Source organism: Bombina bombina, chromosome 1 (genome assembly GCF_027579735.1).
Source record: "Bombina bombina isolate aBomBom1 chromosome 1, aBomBom1.pri, whole genome shotgun sequence".
In the NCBI taxonomy this organism is placed as follows: domain Eukaryota; kingdom Metazoa; phylum Chordata; class Amphibia; order Anura; family Bombinatoridae; genus Bombina; species Bombina bombina.
Genome location: NC_069499.1, coordinates 774,797,037 through 774,815,331, shown reverse-complemented (window position 1 = coordinate 774,815,331; position 18,295 = coordinate 774,797,037). Strand labels below are relative to the sequence as shown.

At 41.6% G+C, this 18,295-nt stretch overlaps 1 protein-coding gene across 1 annotated transcript in view; it reads left to right on the top strand.

Annotated features, from left to right (window-relative positions):
* Window positions 1–18,295, top strand: part of CHM (CHM Rab escort protein) — a 341,597-nt gene that overhangs the window by 131,341 nt on the left and 191,961 nt on the right. Inside the window, exon 9 of the mRNA XM_053715047.1 lies at window positions 121–198. Coding sequence (XP_053571022.1) covers window positions 121–198 — 78 coding nt within the window. The remainder of the gene's footprint in view (window positions 1–120; window positions 199–18,295) is intronic.

Here is an 18,295-nt window from a genome sequence, read left to right as displayed (position 1 = left end):
AGCTGCCTTTTCAACAGAGTTAAACTGAGAGCTTCTAAGTAAGTTTTTTGGAAGTTTTGATTATAATAAAGATGTATTTTTTCTTTTGAGCTTTAGTAACTTGGCTCATTTTCTCCTTAGGATGTGTGCAGTATTCGGAGGAATATATTGTCTTCGGCATTCCCTTCAGTGCCTTATAATTGATGCAGAGTCAAAACAGTAAGATATACATAAAATATTAGTAGATATCAACTATATTAACCTATAGTAAATCTTACAAGTAACTGGCTTGCGCGCTTGAAGCATGGTAGCAATAATATCTGCATTTCTTCTTTCAACAAAGTCCTCTTGTTGCATTTTTATAATAATAGAGCTAATTTAAAGACTCATTTGATTAATCTGTGTGAATATTGTATGTCACAATGGCAATTATGAATATAGCCCCATGATATCATCTAGTATGATCCCTTTCAGTTTATAAACTGCTCATTATATAGTAATGTAACCATTACTCCATTGATCATCAAAATTGTTTATAATCATTATGTGAAGTAAATGTTACTGAGGATTAGAAATGTTTTGTTTAAAAATGAACTAGTGTTTCATCTGATAATCCACAATTCTATTGATTTTCATAGCCAATGAATCAGTAACCTTTGTAGCTCATATCAGTTCCATGACGTTAAAACAAATGGCCTTTTTTTTTTTTTTTTATAAAAAGAATTAAGCCAAAAACATTATCACATCCTAGTTTGGCGGCAGGTTTCTATATTGGCGTATTCTCAGGGCTGCATGTAAACATACCCACACCTTTGACATCCTTATATGGTCACACGTGCTTCAGGATGCTGCATCATGGAAGTGTTCAGTCCTCAAGCACAATTCAGACAGTAGAAGTGAAAACAGAGGAATTTGCTCTCAGAGAACTTTAAGGGGATGTGGAAGTCAAAACTAAGCTGTTATGATTCAGAGCTCAGGCCCATTAGCATGTACACGTCTTGGGCACTGTCTGCAATAATGTTTACAATCATGTTGTAGAAATTGTTCTCAAAACGCATTCATGTTCTTGATCCTACAATAATAACTTTTAATGGAATAGACCTAAGGTTCAATAAAGGAGAGAAAGAGGTAAATTGGAAAGTAATTTTCTTTAAAGTTTCATTTTGATTTTGGTGTCCCTTTTAAAATCATATTAATAGTTATATGGTTATTATGGTGCTTATTGGGGTGTTATTTATTTATATTGTGGTGAGGGGAGTGTTATATTTTTATTTAGGTTGGGGTTTTGTAAGAGACTTGTTGATTGAGGGCTATGCTTCAGGACTACCCTGCCATCTGAGCTTCCAGGTAAATGATGTTGGTGACGTAAGGCACATGCTGTGGACATTTACTCTCACGGCCTCTTAATTAGGTACACCTGTTTAATTGCTTGGTAACACAAATTGCTAATCAGCCAATCAGTTGGCAGCAACTCAATGCATTTAGGCATCTAGATGTGGTGAAGACGACTTGTTGAATTTCAAACCGAGCAACAGAATGTGGAATAAAAGAAAATTTATGCTTACCTGATAAATGTTTTTATTTCTGCACATGGAGAGTTCACAACGTCATTCCAATTACTAGTGGGATATTCACCTCCTGGCCAGCAGGTGGAGGCAAAGAGCACCCCAGCAGAGCTGTTTAGTGTCACTTCCCTTACACATAACCCCCAGTCATTCGGCCGATGGGAAATGGAAAAAGAAGATAAAACAATAGAGACATGGTATACATTACCCCTCAGTACCACAGAGGTTTAACAAAAAAAAAAATCTGTCTTATTTAAGGGTGGGGCCGTGGACTCTCAATGCCCAGAAAGAAAGAAATGTATCAGGTAAGCATACATTTTCTTTCCTATCATGGCATGGAGAGTCCACAGTGTCATTCCAATTACTAGTGGGAACCAATATCCAAGCTAGAGGACACGGAATGAACAGGGAGGGAGAACAAGGCAGGAGAATCTAAACAGAAGGCACCACCGCCGAAAAGCTTTAGTAGCTTAAAGGTAAAATTTTAGAGCATGCACAACATCCAAGTTATGCAAAAGACGTTCCTTATGAGAAGAAGGATTGGGACAAAAAGAAGGAACAACAATTTCTCCAACATAGGTGTGTCCGGTCCACGGCGTCATCCTTACTTGTGGGATATTCTCTTCCCCAACAGGAAATGGCAAAGAGCCCAGCAAAGCTGGTCACATGATCCCTCCTAGGCTCCGCCTACCCCAGTCATTCTCTTTGCCGTTGCACCGGCAACATCTCCACGGAGATGGTTAAGAGTTTTTTGGTGTTTAAATGTAGTTTTTATCCTTCAATCAAGTGTTTGTTATTTTAAAATAGTGCTGGTATGTACTATTTACTCTGAAACAGAAAAGAGATGAAGATTTCTGTTTGTAAGAGGAAGATTATTTTAGCAAACGTTACTAAAATCGATTGCTGTTTCCACACAGGACTGTTGAGATGAAGTAACTTCAGTTAGGGGAAACAGTTGGCAGACTTTTCTGCTTGAGGTATGACTGGCCACATTTCTAACAAGACTATGTAATGCTGGAAGGCTGTCATTTCCCCTATGGGGACCGGTAAGCCATTTTCTTAGATTAAGTAAAAGAATAAAGGGCTTCATAAGGGCTTAAAAAACTGGTAGACATTTTTCTGGGCTAAAACGATTACTTTGCTAAGCATATTTGGCAGATTATAACTCTTAATAGTTATTATAATCTTGGGGATTGTTTTAAAAAAAAAAAAAACGGCAGGCACTGTATTGGACACCTTTTTCAGATGGGGGCCTTTTCTAGTCATAGGCAGAGCCTCATTTTCGCGCCACTAATGCGCAGTTGTTTTTGGAGAGCAAGGCATGCAGATGCATGTGTGAGGAGCTAAGAACCACTGAAAAAGCTTATAGAAGGCGTCATTTGGTATCGTATTCCCCTCTGGGCTTGGTTGGGTCTCAGCAAAGCAGATACCTGGGACTGTATAGGGGTTAAATGTAAAAACGGCTCCGGTTCCGTTATTTTAAGGGTTAAAGCTTTCAAATTTGGTGTGCAATACTTTTAAGGTGAATTTTGAACAATTCCTTCATACTTTTTCATATATTCAGTAATAAAGTGTGTTCAGTTTAAAATTTAAAGTGACAGTAACGGTTTTATTTTAAAACGTTTTTTGTGCTTTGTTGACAAGTTTAAGCCTGTTTAACATGTCTGAACCATCAGATAAGCAATGTTCTATATGTATGAAAGCCAAGGTTTCTCCCCATTTAAATTTATGTGATGATTGTGCCATAGTGTCCAAACAAAGTAGGGACAATGATGCCACAGATAATGATATTGCCCAAGATGATTCCTCAAATGAGGGGAGTAAGCATGATACTGCATCATCCCCTTCTGTGTCTACACCAGTTTTGCCCACACAAGAGGCCCCTAGTACATCTAGTGCGCCAATACTTATTACCATGCAACAATTAACGGCTGTAATGGATAATTCTATTGCAAACATTTTATCCAAAATGCCTACTTATCAGAGAGAGCGCGATTGCTCTGTTTTAAACACTGAAGAGCAAGAGGACGCTGATGATAACTGTTCTGACATACCCTCACACCAATCTGAAGGGGCCAGGAGGGAGGTTTTGTCTGAGGGAGAAATTTCAGATTCAGGAAAAATTTCTCAACAAGCTGAACCTGATGTTGTAACATTTAAATTTAAATTAGAACATCTCCGCACACTGCTTAAGGAGGTACTATCTACTCTGGATTATTGTGACAATTTGGTCATTCCAGAGAAATTATGTAAGATGGACAAGTTCCTAGAGGTTCCGGTGCCCCCCGATGCTTTTCCTATACCCAAGCGGGTGGCGGACATAGTAAATAAGGAGTGGGAAAGGCCCGGCATACCTTTTGTTCCTCCCCCTATATTTAAGAAATTATTTCCTATAGTCGACCCCAGAAAGGACTTATGGCAGACAGTCCCCAAGGTCGAGGGGGCGGTTTCTACTCTAAACAAACGCACTACTATTCCTATAGAAGATAGTTGTGCTTTCAAAGATCCTATGGATAAAAAATTAGAGGGTTTGCTTAAAAAGATGTTTGTTCAGCAAGGTTACCTTCTACAACCAATTTCATGCATTGTTCCTGTCACTACGGCAGCGTGTTTCTGGTTCGAAGAACTAGAAAAGTCGCTCAATAAAGAATCTTCGTATGAGGAGGTTATGGACAAGCACTTAAATTGGCTAACTCTTTTATTTTAGATGCCGCTTTGCAATTAGCTAGATTAGCGGCGAAAAATTCAGGGTTTGCTATCGTGGCGCGCAGAGCGCTTTGGCTAAAGTCTTGGTCAGCGGATGTGTCTTCCAAGACAAAATTGCTTAACATCCCTTTCAAGGGTAAAACACTGTTTGGTCCTGATTTGAAAGAGATTATTTCAGACATCACCGGGGGAAAGGGCCACGCCCTTCCTCAGGATAGGTCTTTTAAGGCTAAAAATAAGCCTAATTTTCGTCCCTTTCGCAGAAACGGACCAGCCTCTAATTCTACATCCTCTAAGCAAGAGGGTAATACTTCTCAACCCAAACCAGCCTGGAGACCGATGCAAGGCTGGAACAAGGGTAAGCTGGCCAAGAAGCCTGCCACTGCTACCAAAACAGCATGAAGGGATGGCCCCCGATCCGGGACCGGATCTGGTGGGGGGCAGACTTTCTCTCTTTGCTCAGGCTTGGGCAAGAGATGTTCAGGATCCTTGGGCACTAGAAATAGTTTCTCAGGGTTATCTCCTGGAATTCAAGGAACTACCCCCAAGGGGAAGGTTCCACAGGTCTCAATTATCTTCAAACCAAATAAAAAGACAGGCATTCTTACATTGTGTAGAAGACCTGTTAAAGATGGGAGTAATTCATCCAGTTCCAATAGGAGAACAAGGGATGGGGTTTTACTCCAACCTGTTCATAGTTCCCAAAAACGAGGGAACATTCAGACCAATTTTAGATCTCAAGATCCTAAACAAATTTCTCAGGGTTCCATCGTTCAAAATGGAAACCATTCGAACGATCCTTCCTACCATCCAGGAAGGTCAATTTATGACCACGGTGGATTTAAAGGATGCGTACCTACATATTCCTATCCACAAGGAACATCATCAGTTCCTAAGGTTCGCTTTTCTGGACAAGCATTACCAGTTTGTGGCACTTCCATTCGGATTAGCCACTGCTCCGAGAATCTTCACAAAGGTACTAGGGTCCCTTCTAGCGGTTCTAAGACCAAGGGGCATTGCAGTAGTACCTTACTTGGACGACATCCTGATTCAAGCGTCGTCTCTGTCAAAAGCAAAGGCTCATACAGACATCGTCCTAGCCTTTCTCAGATCTCACGGATGGAAAGTGAACAAAGAAAAAAGTTCTCTGTCCCCGTCAACAAGAGTTCCCTTCTTGGGAACAATAATAGATTCCTTAGAAATGAGGATTTTTCTGACAGAGGTCAGAAAATCAAAACTTCTAAGCTCTTGTCAAGTACTTCATTCTGTTCTTCGTCCTTCCATAGCGCAGTGCATGGAAGTAATAGGATTGATGGTTGCAGCAATGGACATAGTTCCTTTTGCACGAATTCATCTAAGACCATTACAACTGTGCATGCTCAGACAGTGGAATGGGGATTATACAGACTTGTCTCCGACGATTCAAGTAGATCAAAAGACCAGAGATTCACTCCGTTGGTGGCTGATCCTGGACAACCTGTTACAGGGAATGAGCTTCCGCAGACCAGAGTGGGTCATTGTCACGACCGACGCCAGTCTGGTGGGCTGGGGCGCGGTCTGGGAACCCCTGAAAGCTCAGGGTCTATGGTCTCGGGAAGAATCTCTTCTCCCGATAAACATTCTGGAACTGAGAGCGATATTCAATGCTCTCAAAGCTTGGCCTCATCTAGCAAAGGCCAAATTCATAAGGTTTCAATCAGACAACATGACGACTGTTGCATATATCAACCATCAGGGGGGGAACAAGGAGTTCCCTGGCGATGGAGGAAGTGACCAAGATAATTCAATGGGCGGAGGATCACTCCTGCCACTTGTCTGCAATCCACATCCCAGGAGTGGAAAATTGGGAAGCGGATTTTCGGAGTCGTCAGACATTCCATCCGGGGGAGTGGGAACTCCATCCGGAAATCTTTGCCCAAATAACTCAATTATGGGGCATTCCAGACATGGATCTGATGGCCTCTCGTCAGAACTTCAAGGTTCCTTGTTACGGGTCCAGATCCAGGGATCCCAAGGCGACTCTAGTAGATGCACTAGTAGCACCTTGGACCTTCAACCTAGCTTATGTATTCCCACCGTTTCCTCTCATTCCCAGGCTGGTAGCCAGGATCAATCAGGAGAGGGCTTCGGTGATCTTGATAGCTCCTGCGTGGCCACGCAGGACTTGGTATGCAGACCTGGTGAATATGTCATCGGCTCCACCATGGAAGCTACCTTTGAGACAGGACCTTCTTGTTCAAGGTCCATTCGAACATCCGAATCTGGTTTCCCTCCAACTGACTGCTTGGAGATTGAACGCTTGATTTTATCAAAGCGTGGGTTTTCAGATTCTGTAATAGATACTCTGATTCAGGCTAGAAAGCCTGTAACTAGAAAAATTTACCATAAAATATGGAAAAAATATATCTGTTGGTGTGAATCTAAAGGATTCCCATGGAACAAGATAAAAATTCCTAAGATTCTATCCTTTCTACAAGAAGGTTTGGAGAAAGGATTATCTGCAAGTTCTCTGAAGGGACAGATCTCTGCTTTATCCGTTTTACTTCACAAAAGGCTGGCAGCTGTGCCAGACGTTCAAGCATTTGTTCAGGCTCTGGTTAGAATCAAGCCTGTTTACAGACCTTTGACTCCTCCCTGGAGTCTAAATCTAGCTCTTTCAGTTCTTCAAGGGGTTCCGTTTGAACCCTTACATTCCGTAGATATTAAGTTATTATCTTGGAAAGTTTTGTTTTTGGTTGCAATTTCTTCTGCTAGAAGAGTTTCAGAGTTATCTGCTCTGCAGTGTTCTCCGCCCTATCTGGTGTTCCATGCAGATAAGGTGGTTTTGCGTACTAAGCCTGGTTTTCTTCCGAAAGTTGTTTCCAACAAAAATATTAACCAGGAGATAGTTGTACCTTCTTTGTGTCCGAATCCAGTTTCAAAGAAGGAACGTTTGTTACACAATTTGGACGTAGTCCGTGCTCTAAAATTCTATTTAGAGGCTACTAAAGATTTCAGACAAACATCTTCTTTGTTTGTTGTTTATTCTGGTAAAAGGAGAGGTCAAAAAGCAACTTCGACCTCTCTTTCTTTTTGGCTTAAAAGCATTATCCGATTGGCTTATGAGACTGCCGGACGGCAGCCTCCTGAAAGAATCACAGCTCACTCCACTAGGGCTGTGGCTTCCACATGGGCCTTCAAGAACGAGGCTTCTGTTGACCAGATATGTAACGCAGCGACTTGGTCTTCACTGCACACTTTTGCCAAATTTTACAAATTTGATACTTTTGCTTCTTCGGAGGCTATTTTTGGGGGAGAGGTTTTGCAAGCCGTGGTGCCTTCCATTTAGGTGACCTGATTTGCTCCCTCCCTTCATCCGTGTCCTAAAGCTTTGGTATTGGTTCCCACAAGTAAGGATGACGCCATGGACCGGACACACCTATGTTGGAGAAAACAGAATTTATGCTTACCTGATAAATTACTTTCTCCAACGGTGTGTCCGGTCCACGGCCCGCCCTGGTTTTTTTAATCAGGTCTGATGAATTATTTTCTCTAACTACAGTCACCACGGTATCATATGGTTTCTCCTATGCATATTTCCTCCTGTACGTCGGTCGAATGACTGGGGTAGGCGGAGCCTAGGAGGGATCATGTGACCAGCTTTGCTGGGCTCTTTGCCATTTCCTGTTGGGGAAGAGAATATCCCACAAGTAAGGATGACGCCGTGGACCGGACACACCGTTGGAGAAAGTAATTTATCAGGTAAGCATAAATTCTGTTTTCCTGATTAAGATTTTGATCCGACACCACCTTAGGGAGAAAACCCAATTTAGCCTTATTTGCATGAAAAATAAGGTAAGGGGAATCACACTGCAAAGCCGAGAGTTTAGAAACTTTGCAAGCAGAGGAAATAGCAATAAGGAACAAAACCTTCCAAGATAACAACTTAATATCCACTGAATGCATTGGTTCAAACAGAGCCTGTTGCAAAACTTTAAAGGGAGAGTCGAAAACAGAATTTTTGTTGTTTTAAAAGATACATAATCCCTTAATTACCCATTCCCCAGTTTTGCATAACCAACAGTTATAATAATACACGTTTTATCTATGTAATTAACTTGTATCTAAGCCTCTGCAGACTGCCCCTTATTTCTGTTCTTTTGACAGACTTGCATTTTAGCCAATCAGTGCTCTCTCCACAGTAAATTCACGTGCATGAGCTCAATGTTATCTATATGAAACACATGAACTAATGCCCTCTAGTGGTGAAAAAACGGTCAAAATGCATTTAGATTAGAGGCGGCCTTCAAGATCTAAGAAGTTAGCATATGAACCTCCTAGGTTTAGCTTTCAACTAAGAATACCAAGAGAACAAAGCAAAATTGGTGATAAAAGTAAATTGGAAAGTTGTTTAAAATTACTTGTTCTTTTTTTGACTTGACTGTCCCTTTAAGAACAAGATTTAAGTTCTGAGGAGGAGCAACAGGTTTAAACACAGGCCTGATTCTGACCAGAGCCTGAAAAAAAGATTGAACTGGCATATCTGCCAGACGCTTATGCAAAAGAATAAACAGTGCAGAAATCTGACTCTTCAGAGAACTGACTGACCCTTCTCTAGACCCTCCTGGAGAACAGACAAAATTCTGGGAATCCTGACCCTGTTCCAAGCTAAACCCTTCGATTCACACCTTTATAGGTATTTGAGCCATATCCTATAGTAAATCTTACAAGTAACTGGCTTGCGAGCTTGAAGCTTGGTAGCAATGACCGGCTCAGAAAATCCACGCTTGGCCAAAACTAAGCATTCAATCTCCAAGCAGTCGGCTTCAGAGAAACTAGATTTGGATGGAGGAAAGGACCCTGAGTTAGAAGGTCCTTCCTCAGAGGTAACCTCCAAGGTGGAAGAGATCACATCTTCGCCAGATCCACGAACCAGATCCTGTGAGGCCATGCAGGAGCTATTAGAATTACCGACACTACTTGATACGAGCAATGACTTGTGGAAGGAGAGTAAAAGGAGGAAACAGGTATGCCAGACCAAAATCCCAAGGAACTGTCAGAGCATCTATCAGGGCGGCCTGAGGATCCTTGTCCTTGAACCGTACCTTGGCAGCTTGGCGTTCTGGCGAGACGTCATCAGATCCAACTCCGGAATCCCCCACCCAAGGGTTATCCTGGTGAACACCTCCGGATGGAGAGCCCACTCCCTGGGATGAAATGTCTGTCTACTCAAAAAATCCGCCTACCAGTTGTCCAGTCCTGGAATGTGGATGGCAGATTGGAGACAATAGTGAGCTTCCACCCACTGGATAATGCGAGTCACCTCCTTCATTGCGAGGAAACTCAGAGTTCCTCCCTGGGGTGGAGGATGTAAGCTACTGAGGTGATGTTGTCCGACTGGCATCTGATAAACCGGACTAAAGACAACTGAGGCCAAGCTGTCAAGGCATTGAAGATTGCCCTCAACTTTAAGATGTTTATGGGAAGAGAGGACTCCTCCCGAGTCCACAGGCCCTGAGCTTTTAAAGAGCCCCTGGCTGCTCCCCAGCCTAACAGACTGGCGTCTGTAGTCACAATCACCTAGGAGGGTCTCCGGAAGCATGTGCCCCAAGACAGATGAGCCTGAGAAATCCACCACGAGAGAGAGTCTCTTGTTAGGGGATCCAGATCTATCCTCTGAGATAGATCTTAATGGTCTCCATTCCATTGACTGAGCATGCATAGCTGCAGAGCTTTCAGATGGAACCGAGCAAAAGGAATGATGTCCATGGAAGCAACCATCAGACCAATTACCTCCATGCATTGAGCCACAGATGGACAAATAACAGACTGGGGAGAGGGAGACATGAAGAGAGAAGAAACACACCCTTGTAGCTGGAACAAGGAAACTGTTCTACAGATTCACTTTCCATCCATGGGAACAAAGAAAAGACAACAAGATCTCTGTATGAGAGTTTTCTAGTTGAAAAGATGACGCTTGAACCAAGATGTCGTCCAGGTAAGGCGCCACCGCAATTCCCTGTGACCCGACGACTGCCAAAAGAGCCACCAGAACCTTTGTCAATATTCTGGGAGCTGTGGCAAGGCCAAACGGAAGAGCAACAAATTGAAAGTGAATCTCAGGAACTGGTGATGATCCTTGTGAATGGAAACATGAAGATACGCATACTTCAGGACTATGGTCGTCATGAATTGACCCTCTTGGACCAAAGGAAGAATGGAATGAATGGTTTCCATCTTGAAGGACGGCATCCTGAGGAATTTGTTGAGACATTTTAGGTCTAAAATAGGTAAAAAATGTCCCTCTTTTTTGGGAACCACAAATAGATTTAAATAGAATCCTTGACTCCCAGGGAGGTAAGGTCCTGAACGCAGCCTAAGAAGGCCTCTCTTTACCTGGTCTGCAGATAATCTTGCCCCTGGGAGGGCAAGTCTTGAATCCTATTTTGTAACCCTGAGATACTATGCCCACAGCCCAAGGATCTGGGACATCGCAAATCCAAGCTTGATGAAAAAGGGAAAGTCTGCCCTCCACTTGATCCAATACTGGACCGGGGGCGGACCCTTCATGCTGATTTAGCCTCAGATGAAGGCTTCTTTGCTTGCTTCCTCTTATTCCAAGACTGGCTGGATCTCCAAGAGGACTTGGACTGCTATGGCTTGGAGGAGGAAGAAGGGGACTTTTGTCCTTTGAAGTTACAAAAGGAACGAAAATTGTTGGTGCCAGATGAGCTGGTCTGAGTATTTCAAAAACTGGTGATCTACTGGGCTTTTCACACACCACCATTTCTAGGGTTTACAGAGAATGGTCCGAAAAAGAGAAAATATCCAGTGAGCGGCAGTTGTGTGGACAAAAATGCCTTGTTGATGTCAGAGGAGAATGGGCAGACTGGTTTGAGATGATAGATATTCACAATGCAAGGCATGTGAGTATGTACAGGTTGGTACCTCTTTCACTTCAGCAGTGACTGGGGAAAGCTTTGATATCTCCTCTTGTGTCAACTGCAGATCTACATATTGCATCTATCTCCTGTGGTGCACGTCGTGCAATTTGCAATATGTAGGATTGACCACTAGGGATGTCCGCTCTAGAATACGCGAACATTTGTCCACTATTCGAGTAGGTAAGAGTAGTACTACATTGGTTACCCACTTTGTACAAAAGCATGACAAAGATTGTCATTCCCTTAAATGGATGATTATTGAAAAGGTACAGCACCAAAAGAGAGGAGGGAACAGTTTTGATGTTCTGTCAAGACAAGAGATGTATTGGATATTTAGGCTCCAAACTAAGAGACCTAGGGGCCTAAATTCAGAATACGATTTCATTAACTATTGGACGTGAGGGACTAATCTGGTTCAACATATTATCTGTGGGTCTTAGGCTCATTTACATCCATGAAAATGACATTGCATTCTAGTTATATTTTGTAAATATGTAACACACTAGTCTGTAGGGAACAAGTAAGCAGGTACTAGTTTTACTAGACTATGTATCTAACTAATTATATCCAGTTCTTACACTGTCCTCTAGACATAGGCACATTTATTAATATTGAAGACAACACTAGTGTATAGGGACCTAGGAAACAGGTATCAGTCTAACTAGTCTGTGTATTTAATTTAATTTATTAAATCTAGCTTTTTACACTGTCCTCTAGTCATAGGCTCATTTATAAATATTGAAGATAACCTCTATTACTTTAGGGATCAAGTCCATAGGTCTCAGGGTTTTTTGAGGTTAATCTCTTTGTACCTATTTGTATCTATTTATTTAAATATTTCTGGATTGGTATATTGTCCTCTAGTCATAGGCTCATTTACACTTACCAATAAGCTCGGTTGGTGTTACTATCCTCTAAAAGATATATTATTTATTTGTGAGACTCAAATAGGATTACTATCTATCTAAGTGGTTGATATCGCTTTTACACTAATTAGGGGTTATGAGTATAAAACAATTGCCTTTAGTCATGGGCTCACTATAACTTTTTTGTCATTTTTTGTTATCTTAGGTTGAATTTGTTAATATACCTCCTTTTCACCCATTACTGCGTACTATGGGACTAAGAACTATATATGAGTATTTCTTTGTAGACAATCTAATTCAATTTGGCTATAACTTTGAACTGTATACTGCAATATGTATTTCCCATGAGCATTTAGAGTTGTGTCAGTCCTGTGATAATATCATGTTTGTAATTATACTTATGCTATTTAATATCTCTCACCCCCATTTGGCCATTTAATGAAATTATAAAGGTGATTTAGTTATAAACTATGTAAAACTAAATACAAAGATGCTTTAAATGTTTGGGGCACTGTACCTTTAAATTTCAATTAGATGACCAACCAATAGTAATAGAACACTGGGTATTTAAATCAGTGTACTTTTAGTGATTTTATGGACTATGAGTACGGCTCTCCTAGCCGAAACGCGTTAGTCTGTTTTGTTTGGGGGTCCCCCCACATTCTCTCTCTTTGTAATAATATATTTTTAATGGAATACTAATAAAGTGCGATTTTTATTTATTTTTCGGTGCTTGGCATGCTTTCCTGTTCTTTCTGATTATGATAGAAAGGCAACAGTAACTCAAATAACCACTCGTTACAAACAAGATATGCAGAATACCATCTCTGAATGCACAACACCTTGAACCTTGAAGCAAATGGGCTACAGCAGCAGAAGACCACACTAGGTGCCGCTCCTGTCAGCTAAGAACAGGAAACTAAGGCTACTATTTGCACAGGCTCACGAAAATTGGACAATAAAAGATTGGAAAAACGTTGCCTGGTCTGATGTGTGTCGATTTCATCTGCGACATTCAGATGGTAGGGTCAGAATTTGGCGTAAACAACATGAAAGCATGGATCCATCCTGCCTTGTATCGACAGTTCAGGCTGGTGATGGTGGTGTAATGGTGTGGGGCATATTTTCTTGGCACACTTTGGGCCCCTTAGTACCAATTGAGCATCATTTAAATGCCATGGCCTACCTGAGTATTGTTGCTGACCATTTATATCCCTTTATGACTACAGCCAAGGATCTGGGACATCGCGTATCCAAGCTTGATGAAAAAAGGAAAGTCTGCCCCCCACTTGATCCAATACCGGACCGGGGGCGGACCCTTCATGCTGATTTAGCCTCAGATGAAGGCTTCTTTGCTTGTTTCCTCTTATTCCAAGACTGGCTGGATCTCAAAGAGGACTTTGACTGCTCCGGTTTGGAGGAGGAAGAAGGAGACTTTTGTCCTTTGAAGTTACGAAAGGAACGAAAATTAGAATGTTTGCGACCCTTTTGTTCTATTCTTCTTGTCCTGAGGTAGAAAATACCCCTTTCCGCCTGTAATCTCAGAAATGATCTCTGCCCAGACCCAAACCAAAAATGGTCTTACCCTTATAAGGTAAAGACAGGAGCTTGGACTTGGAAGTAACATCAGCTAACCAAGATTTTAGCCATAGAGCCCTGCGAGCTAGAACAGCGAAGCTTGACATCTTGGCTCCCAGTCTAATGACTTGCATGTTGGCATCAGAGATAAAGGAATTGGCCAGTTTAAGAGCCTTGATCCTATCTTGGATCTCCTCTAAAGAAGTCTCTTCTAAAATCAGCTCAGATAAGGCATCACACCAATAAGATGCTGCGCTTGCAACCGTAGCCACACTAGCAGCAGGAAGCCATTGTAATCCTTGATGAATATACATTTTCTTTAAATAAGCCTCAAGCTTCTTATCTATGGGATCCTTAAAAGAACAGCTATCCTCTCTAGGAATCGTGGTTGTTTTGGCCAGAGTAGAAATAGCTCCTTCCACTGTAGGCACAGTGCACAACGAATCCCGAATGAAGTCAGCAACAGGAAAAAGGAATCCCTGGTTTATCCCTTCCCTCGGTGATAATGTCCGACATACGGTCTGGAACAGGAAATACCTCCACAGAAGAAGGAACATCATAGTATTTATTAAGCTTACTAGATTTTTTTAGGGTTGACAGCGACAGAAGGGTCTGAGTCGTCCAAAGCAGCCAGTTCCTCCTTTAGAAGTAAACAAAGGTGTTCAAGCTTAAATCTGAAATTAATTTCTTCAGAATCGGTCAAAGGATTTACACTGTCAGAATCTGAAATCTCACCCTCAGAAGCTACTGAGGTATCCTCCTTATCAGACTTATGGGAGAGGTCAACCATCGCAGAAGAAGATGGGACAGACACCTTACTAGGAGTAAAATGATTTCATTTCCTCATATCTGTGCAGAAAAATATCCTGGCAAATGAACGCCTCCAGGAGGCTGAGAGGAACCGCAGGGCACTGTATGTGAAACCATTGAGGCTTGGGACATTTGAGGAGAAAGCTGTGGCATATCCTGAACAGCATTATCCTGAGAGACAATAGGCTCAGAAAGCAGTAATTTGTCTTTAAATGTTAGGGTCTTAGCTAAACATGAGGAGCAAAATTGCATAGGCAAAACAGTTTGGGCCTCCAAACATAACAAGCATTTATCAAAAGAAACAGACTCCTGTTCAGTGTCCATAGCTGAAAACTACCCCCCAAAATAAAAAGAATGATAACAAAATCGACTGTCACTTTAAGAAGGATAGTATTCCTTCAGAGCGCAATAACGCTAAGCATTCAAATATAAATGAAAAATAAAAAAATGCACCTCTACACCTCAGTCAGCTGAGGTGCCCTACCGTAAACTCCAGAAGCTGAACAAAAAATAGGACTCTCCAATCGTCAGATGATATCCCCACAGCTGCAATAGAAGAAAGCTCAGAGAAAGTGACACCGCTCCGCTCAGTATTACCAACAGAAGAGCAGGAAGTCGCGTGAGTGGCTGTAAAAGAAACAGACTAAAAGCGTGCGTTTCTATAAGAAAACCTGAAGAAAAACGGAAGTAACTGATTTAAAAAAAAAAAAGTCTTTAAGTCCCAATAATAAATTGCCTATCATCTTAGATTGCTGCAATAACTTACAGCCTTAAACGTCAGGGATACCATCACATAACAAATAATGGAAGCCATTAACACCTTAGTGTCTCTCACATACGTTTAGTGCCTGCAAACTGCCCCAAATGAATCCTTAATAAAGGATTAAATATGTCCCATGAGATCTAGTTAAGATATAAACGTTTTACTGTGCAAGTCTCTAGTACCTAGAAGACAAAGGCACTGTCAGGATCTCTTTCTGTCTTGGGCTTTGTGCCTTTAAATTATTATGTGCAATAGCCCTGCCTACTTGCCCTTTAAATCTTCCCCTCTCTCTGAAGCTAACGCTTAGTATTTTGTTATACTGCCTTGAAGCAGCAGTCTCCTATCCTAAGCTCCTCTGGATTTCAACCAGACCTTTTGTATAGGAATAACTGATCGACTTCATCTCTCTATGTACTCTCTTTTACAGATTACTACAACTGAAGTCCCTGCTTGTATCCATCTACTTTGCACTCTAAACAGCTTTTAGATAACAAGCAATTCCTCACGCTCTCACTGGAACTCTTTGCCTAATTGGAATTCTTCCTCAAGCTACGCATCGCTCCTGTTCCTCAAATAAGTGGCGTCACACGCTACCTTCATAACCGCTGACAGCGTGTAAAGAAAAACTCCGCCCCTTCTGAACTTTACTCTCTGGTCATTGAGACGCAGCAGTTCTTACATCTTGCCTAAGACACGAGTCAGTAAGTTCATAAGATATTAATAAGAACCAGATCTAAGCAATACCGAATTAAAACAGATCTCAAGGTAGTTGCTATTTATGTGAGATATTTTATGTTATTCTCTAGCCTTAAGTACAGAGAGGTTGAATACCTCTATTGTGTCACATCGGTGAAGCAGCATATAAATATAAATCCACTATCCTAAAAGATATCACTTGCACACTCGTAGTGATTATCATTTTTGGTAGTGAAACACATAAACTATTTGTTCTCCAAATCTCCAATTGTGATCCATACAAAAAAAAAAAAGTATCCATTCTGACAGGCACTTATTTGCAAATCCAGCTGTCTGGCAAAAAGACAGCTCACAAGGTGTGAAAGGACACTTACTCCTTTCAGAGACCAGTAGAAAAAGATAGAACAGAGTAACTAACTCTGGCTTTCTTTAACAGGGGTAGCAATAATGTTAGAAGTAAAGCAAAGACAAGCTTGCCGCCTTCTAACCTCAAAAAGCCACCACAACTCTTACTAAAGAGATTGACATGGACACAGCTAGACCCCAATCCTTGCTTGCAGGAAAAAGTACCCATTAAAGGATTACATCTTCAGACACTCAACGTTGCCATCCTCCCGATCACAGAGGCAAAGAATGACTAGGGGTTATGGGTAAGGGAAGTGACACTTAACAGCTCTGCTGGGGTGCTCTTTGCCTTCTCCTGCTGGTCAGGATGTGACTATCCCACTAGTAATTAGAATGACGTAGTGGACTCTCCATGCCATAGGAAAGAAATGGGATTTAAGTAACTTTGAACGTGGCATGGTTGTTGGTGTCAGATGAGCTGGTCTGAGTATTTCAAAAACTGGTGATCTACTGGGATTTTCACGCACAACCATTTCTAGGGTTTACAGAGAATGGTCCGAAAAAGAGAAAATATCCAGTGAGCGGCAGTTGTGTGGACAAAAATGCCTTGTTGATGTCAGAGGAGAATGGGCAGACTGGTTTGAGATGATAGAAAGGCAACAGTAACTCAAATAACCACTCGTTACAACCAAGGTATGCAGAATACCATCTCTGAATGCACAACACCTTGAACCTTGAAGCAAATGGGTTACAGCAGCACAAGACCACACTAGGTGCTGCTCCTGTCAGCTAAGAACAGGAAACTGAGGCTACTATTTGCACAGGCTCACGAAAATTTGACAATAGAAGATTGGAAAAACGTTGCCTGGTCTGATGTGTCTCGATTTCATCTGCGACATTCAGATGATAGGGTCAGAATTTGGCGTAAACAACATGAAAGCATGGATCCATCCTGCCTTGTATCGACAGTTCAGGCTGATGGTGGTGGTGTAATGGTGTGGGGGATATTTTCTTTGCACACTTTGGGCCCCTTAGTACCAATTGAGCATCGTTTAAACGCCACGGCCTACCTGAGTATTGTTGCTGACCATGTATATCCCTTTATGACTATATTGTACCCATCTTCTGATGGCTACGTCCAGCAGGATAATGCACCATTTCACAAAGCTCAAATCTTCTCAAACTGGTTTCTTGAACATGACAATGAGTTCACTGTACTCCAATTGCCTCCACAGTCACCAGATCTCAGTTCAATAGAGCACCTTTGGGTTGTGGTGGAACGGGAGATTCATATTATGGATGTGCAGCCGACACATCTGCAGCAACTTCGTGATGCTATCATGTCATTATGGACCAAAATGTCTGAGGAATGTTTCCAACACCTTGTTGAATCTATGCCACGAAGAATTAAGGCAGTTGTAAAGGCAAAAGGGGGTCCAACCCGTTACTACCAAGGTGTACCTAATAAAATGACCAATGAGTGTATGTTGGATGGTAGAGCAGAGAGTAGGCATGTGAGTGGTTTCAGAAGAAAGAGGCATGAAATAAAATAAGGGAATGCTTTATAGTAAAAGGAGATACTGTATAGGAAACAGCAGAAAATACAGATACAATGTATACTTGAATTTAGATTAATTCATCTTCTTTCCTTGTAGTTTGTTTTTAAAATAAGTTAGTGATTTTGAGAGCTTTAGTTGTGCAGATCTCTGCTATGTTAGATTCCAGTTCAATAAGATTGGCGAACCTGCAGATTTGATTGTCTGTGGCCTCTCTCTAGTCTCAGCTTTCTTCTTTAAGTTGTAACTGGAAAACTATTTTTTTCTTCCAAAATGACTCCGTAAAGGTTCACATTTACACATATCACAGTTAAAAAAAAAAAAAAAAGGTGTGTGTGTGGCTTCCCCCCCCCCCCCCCTTAATGCTTTTTGTCTACCAATAGTATTGTTTCACATCTATAAACCTACTCTCACCCCATTAGTGCTGTTCCCTCCCCATCATTATTGCTTGTTTTTGCTCCCTTCCCATATGTACATAACCATCCTATAATCAGTGCTTTTCTTCCCT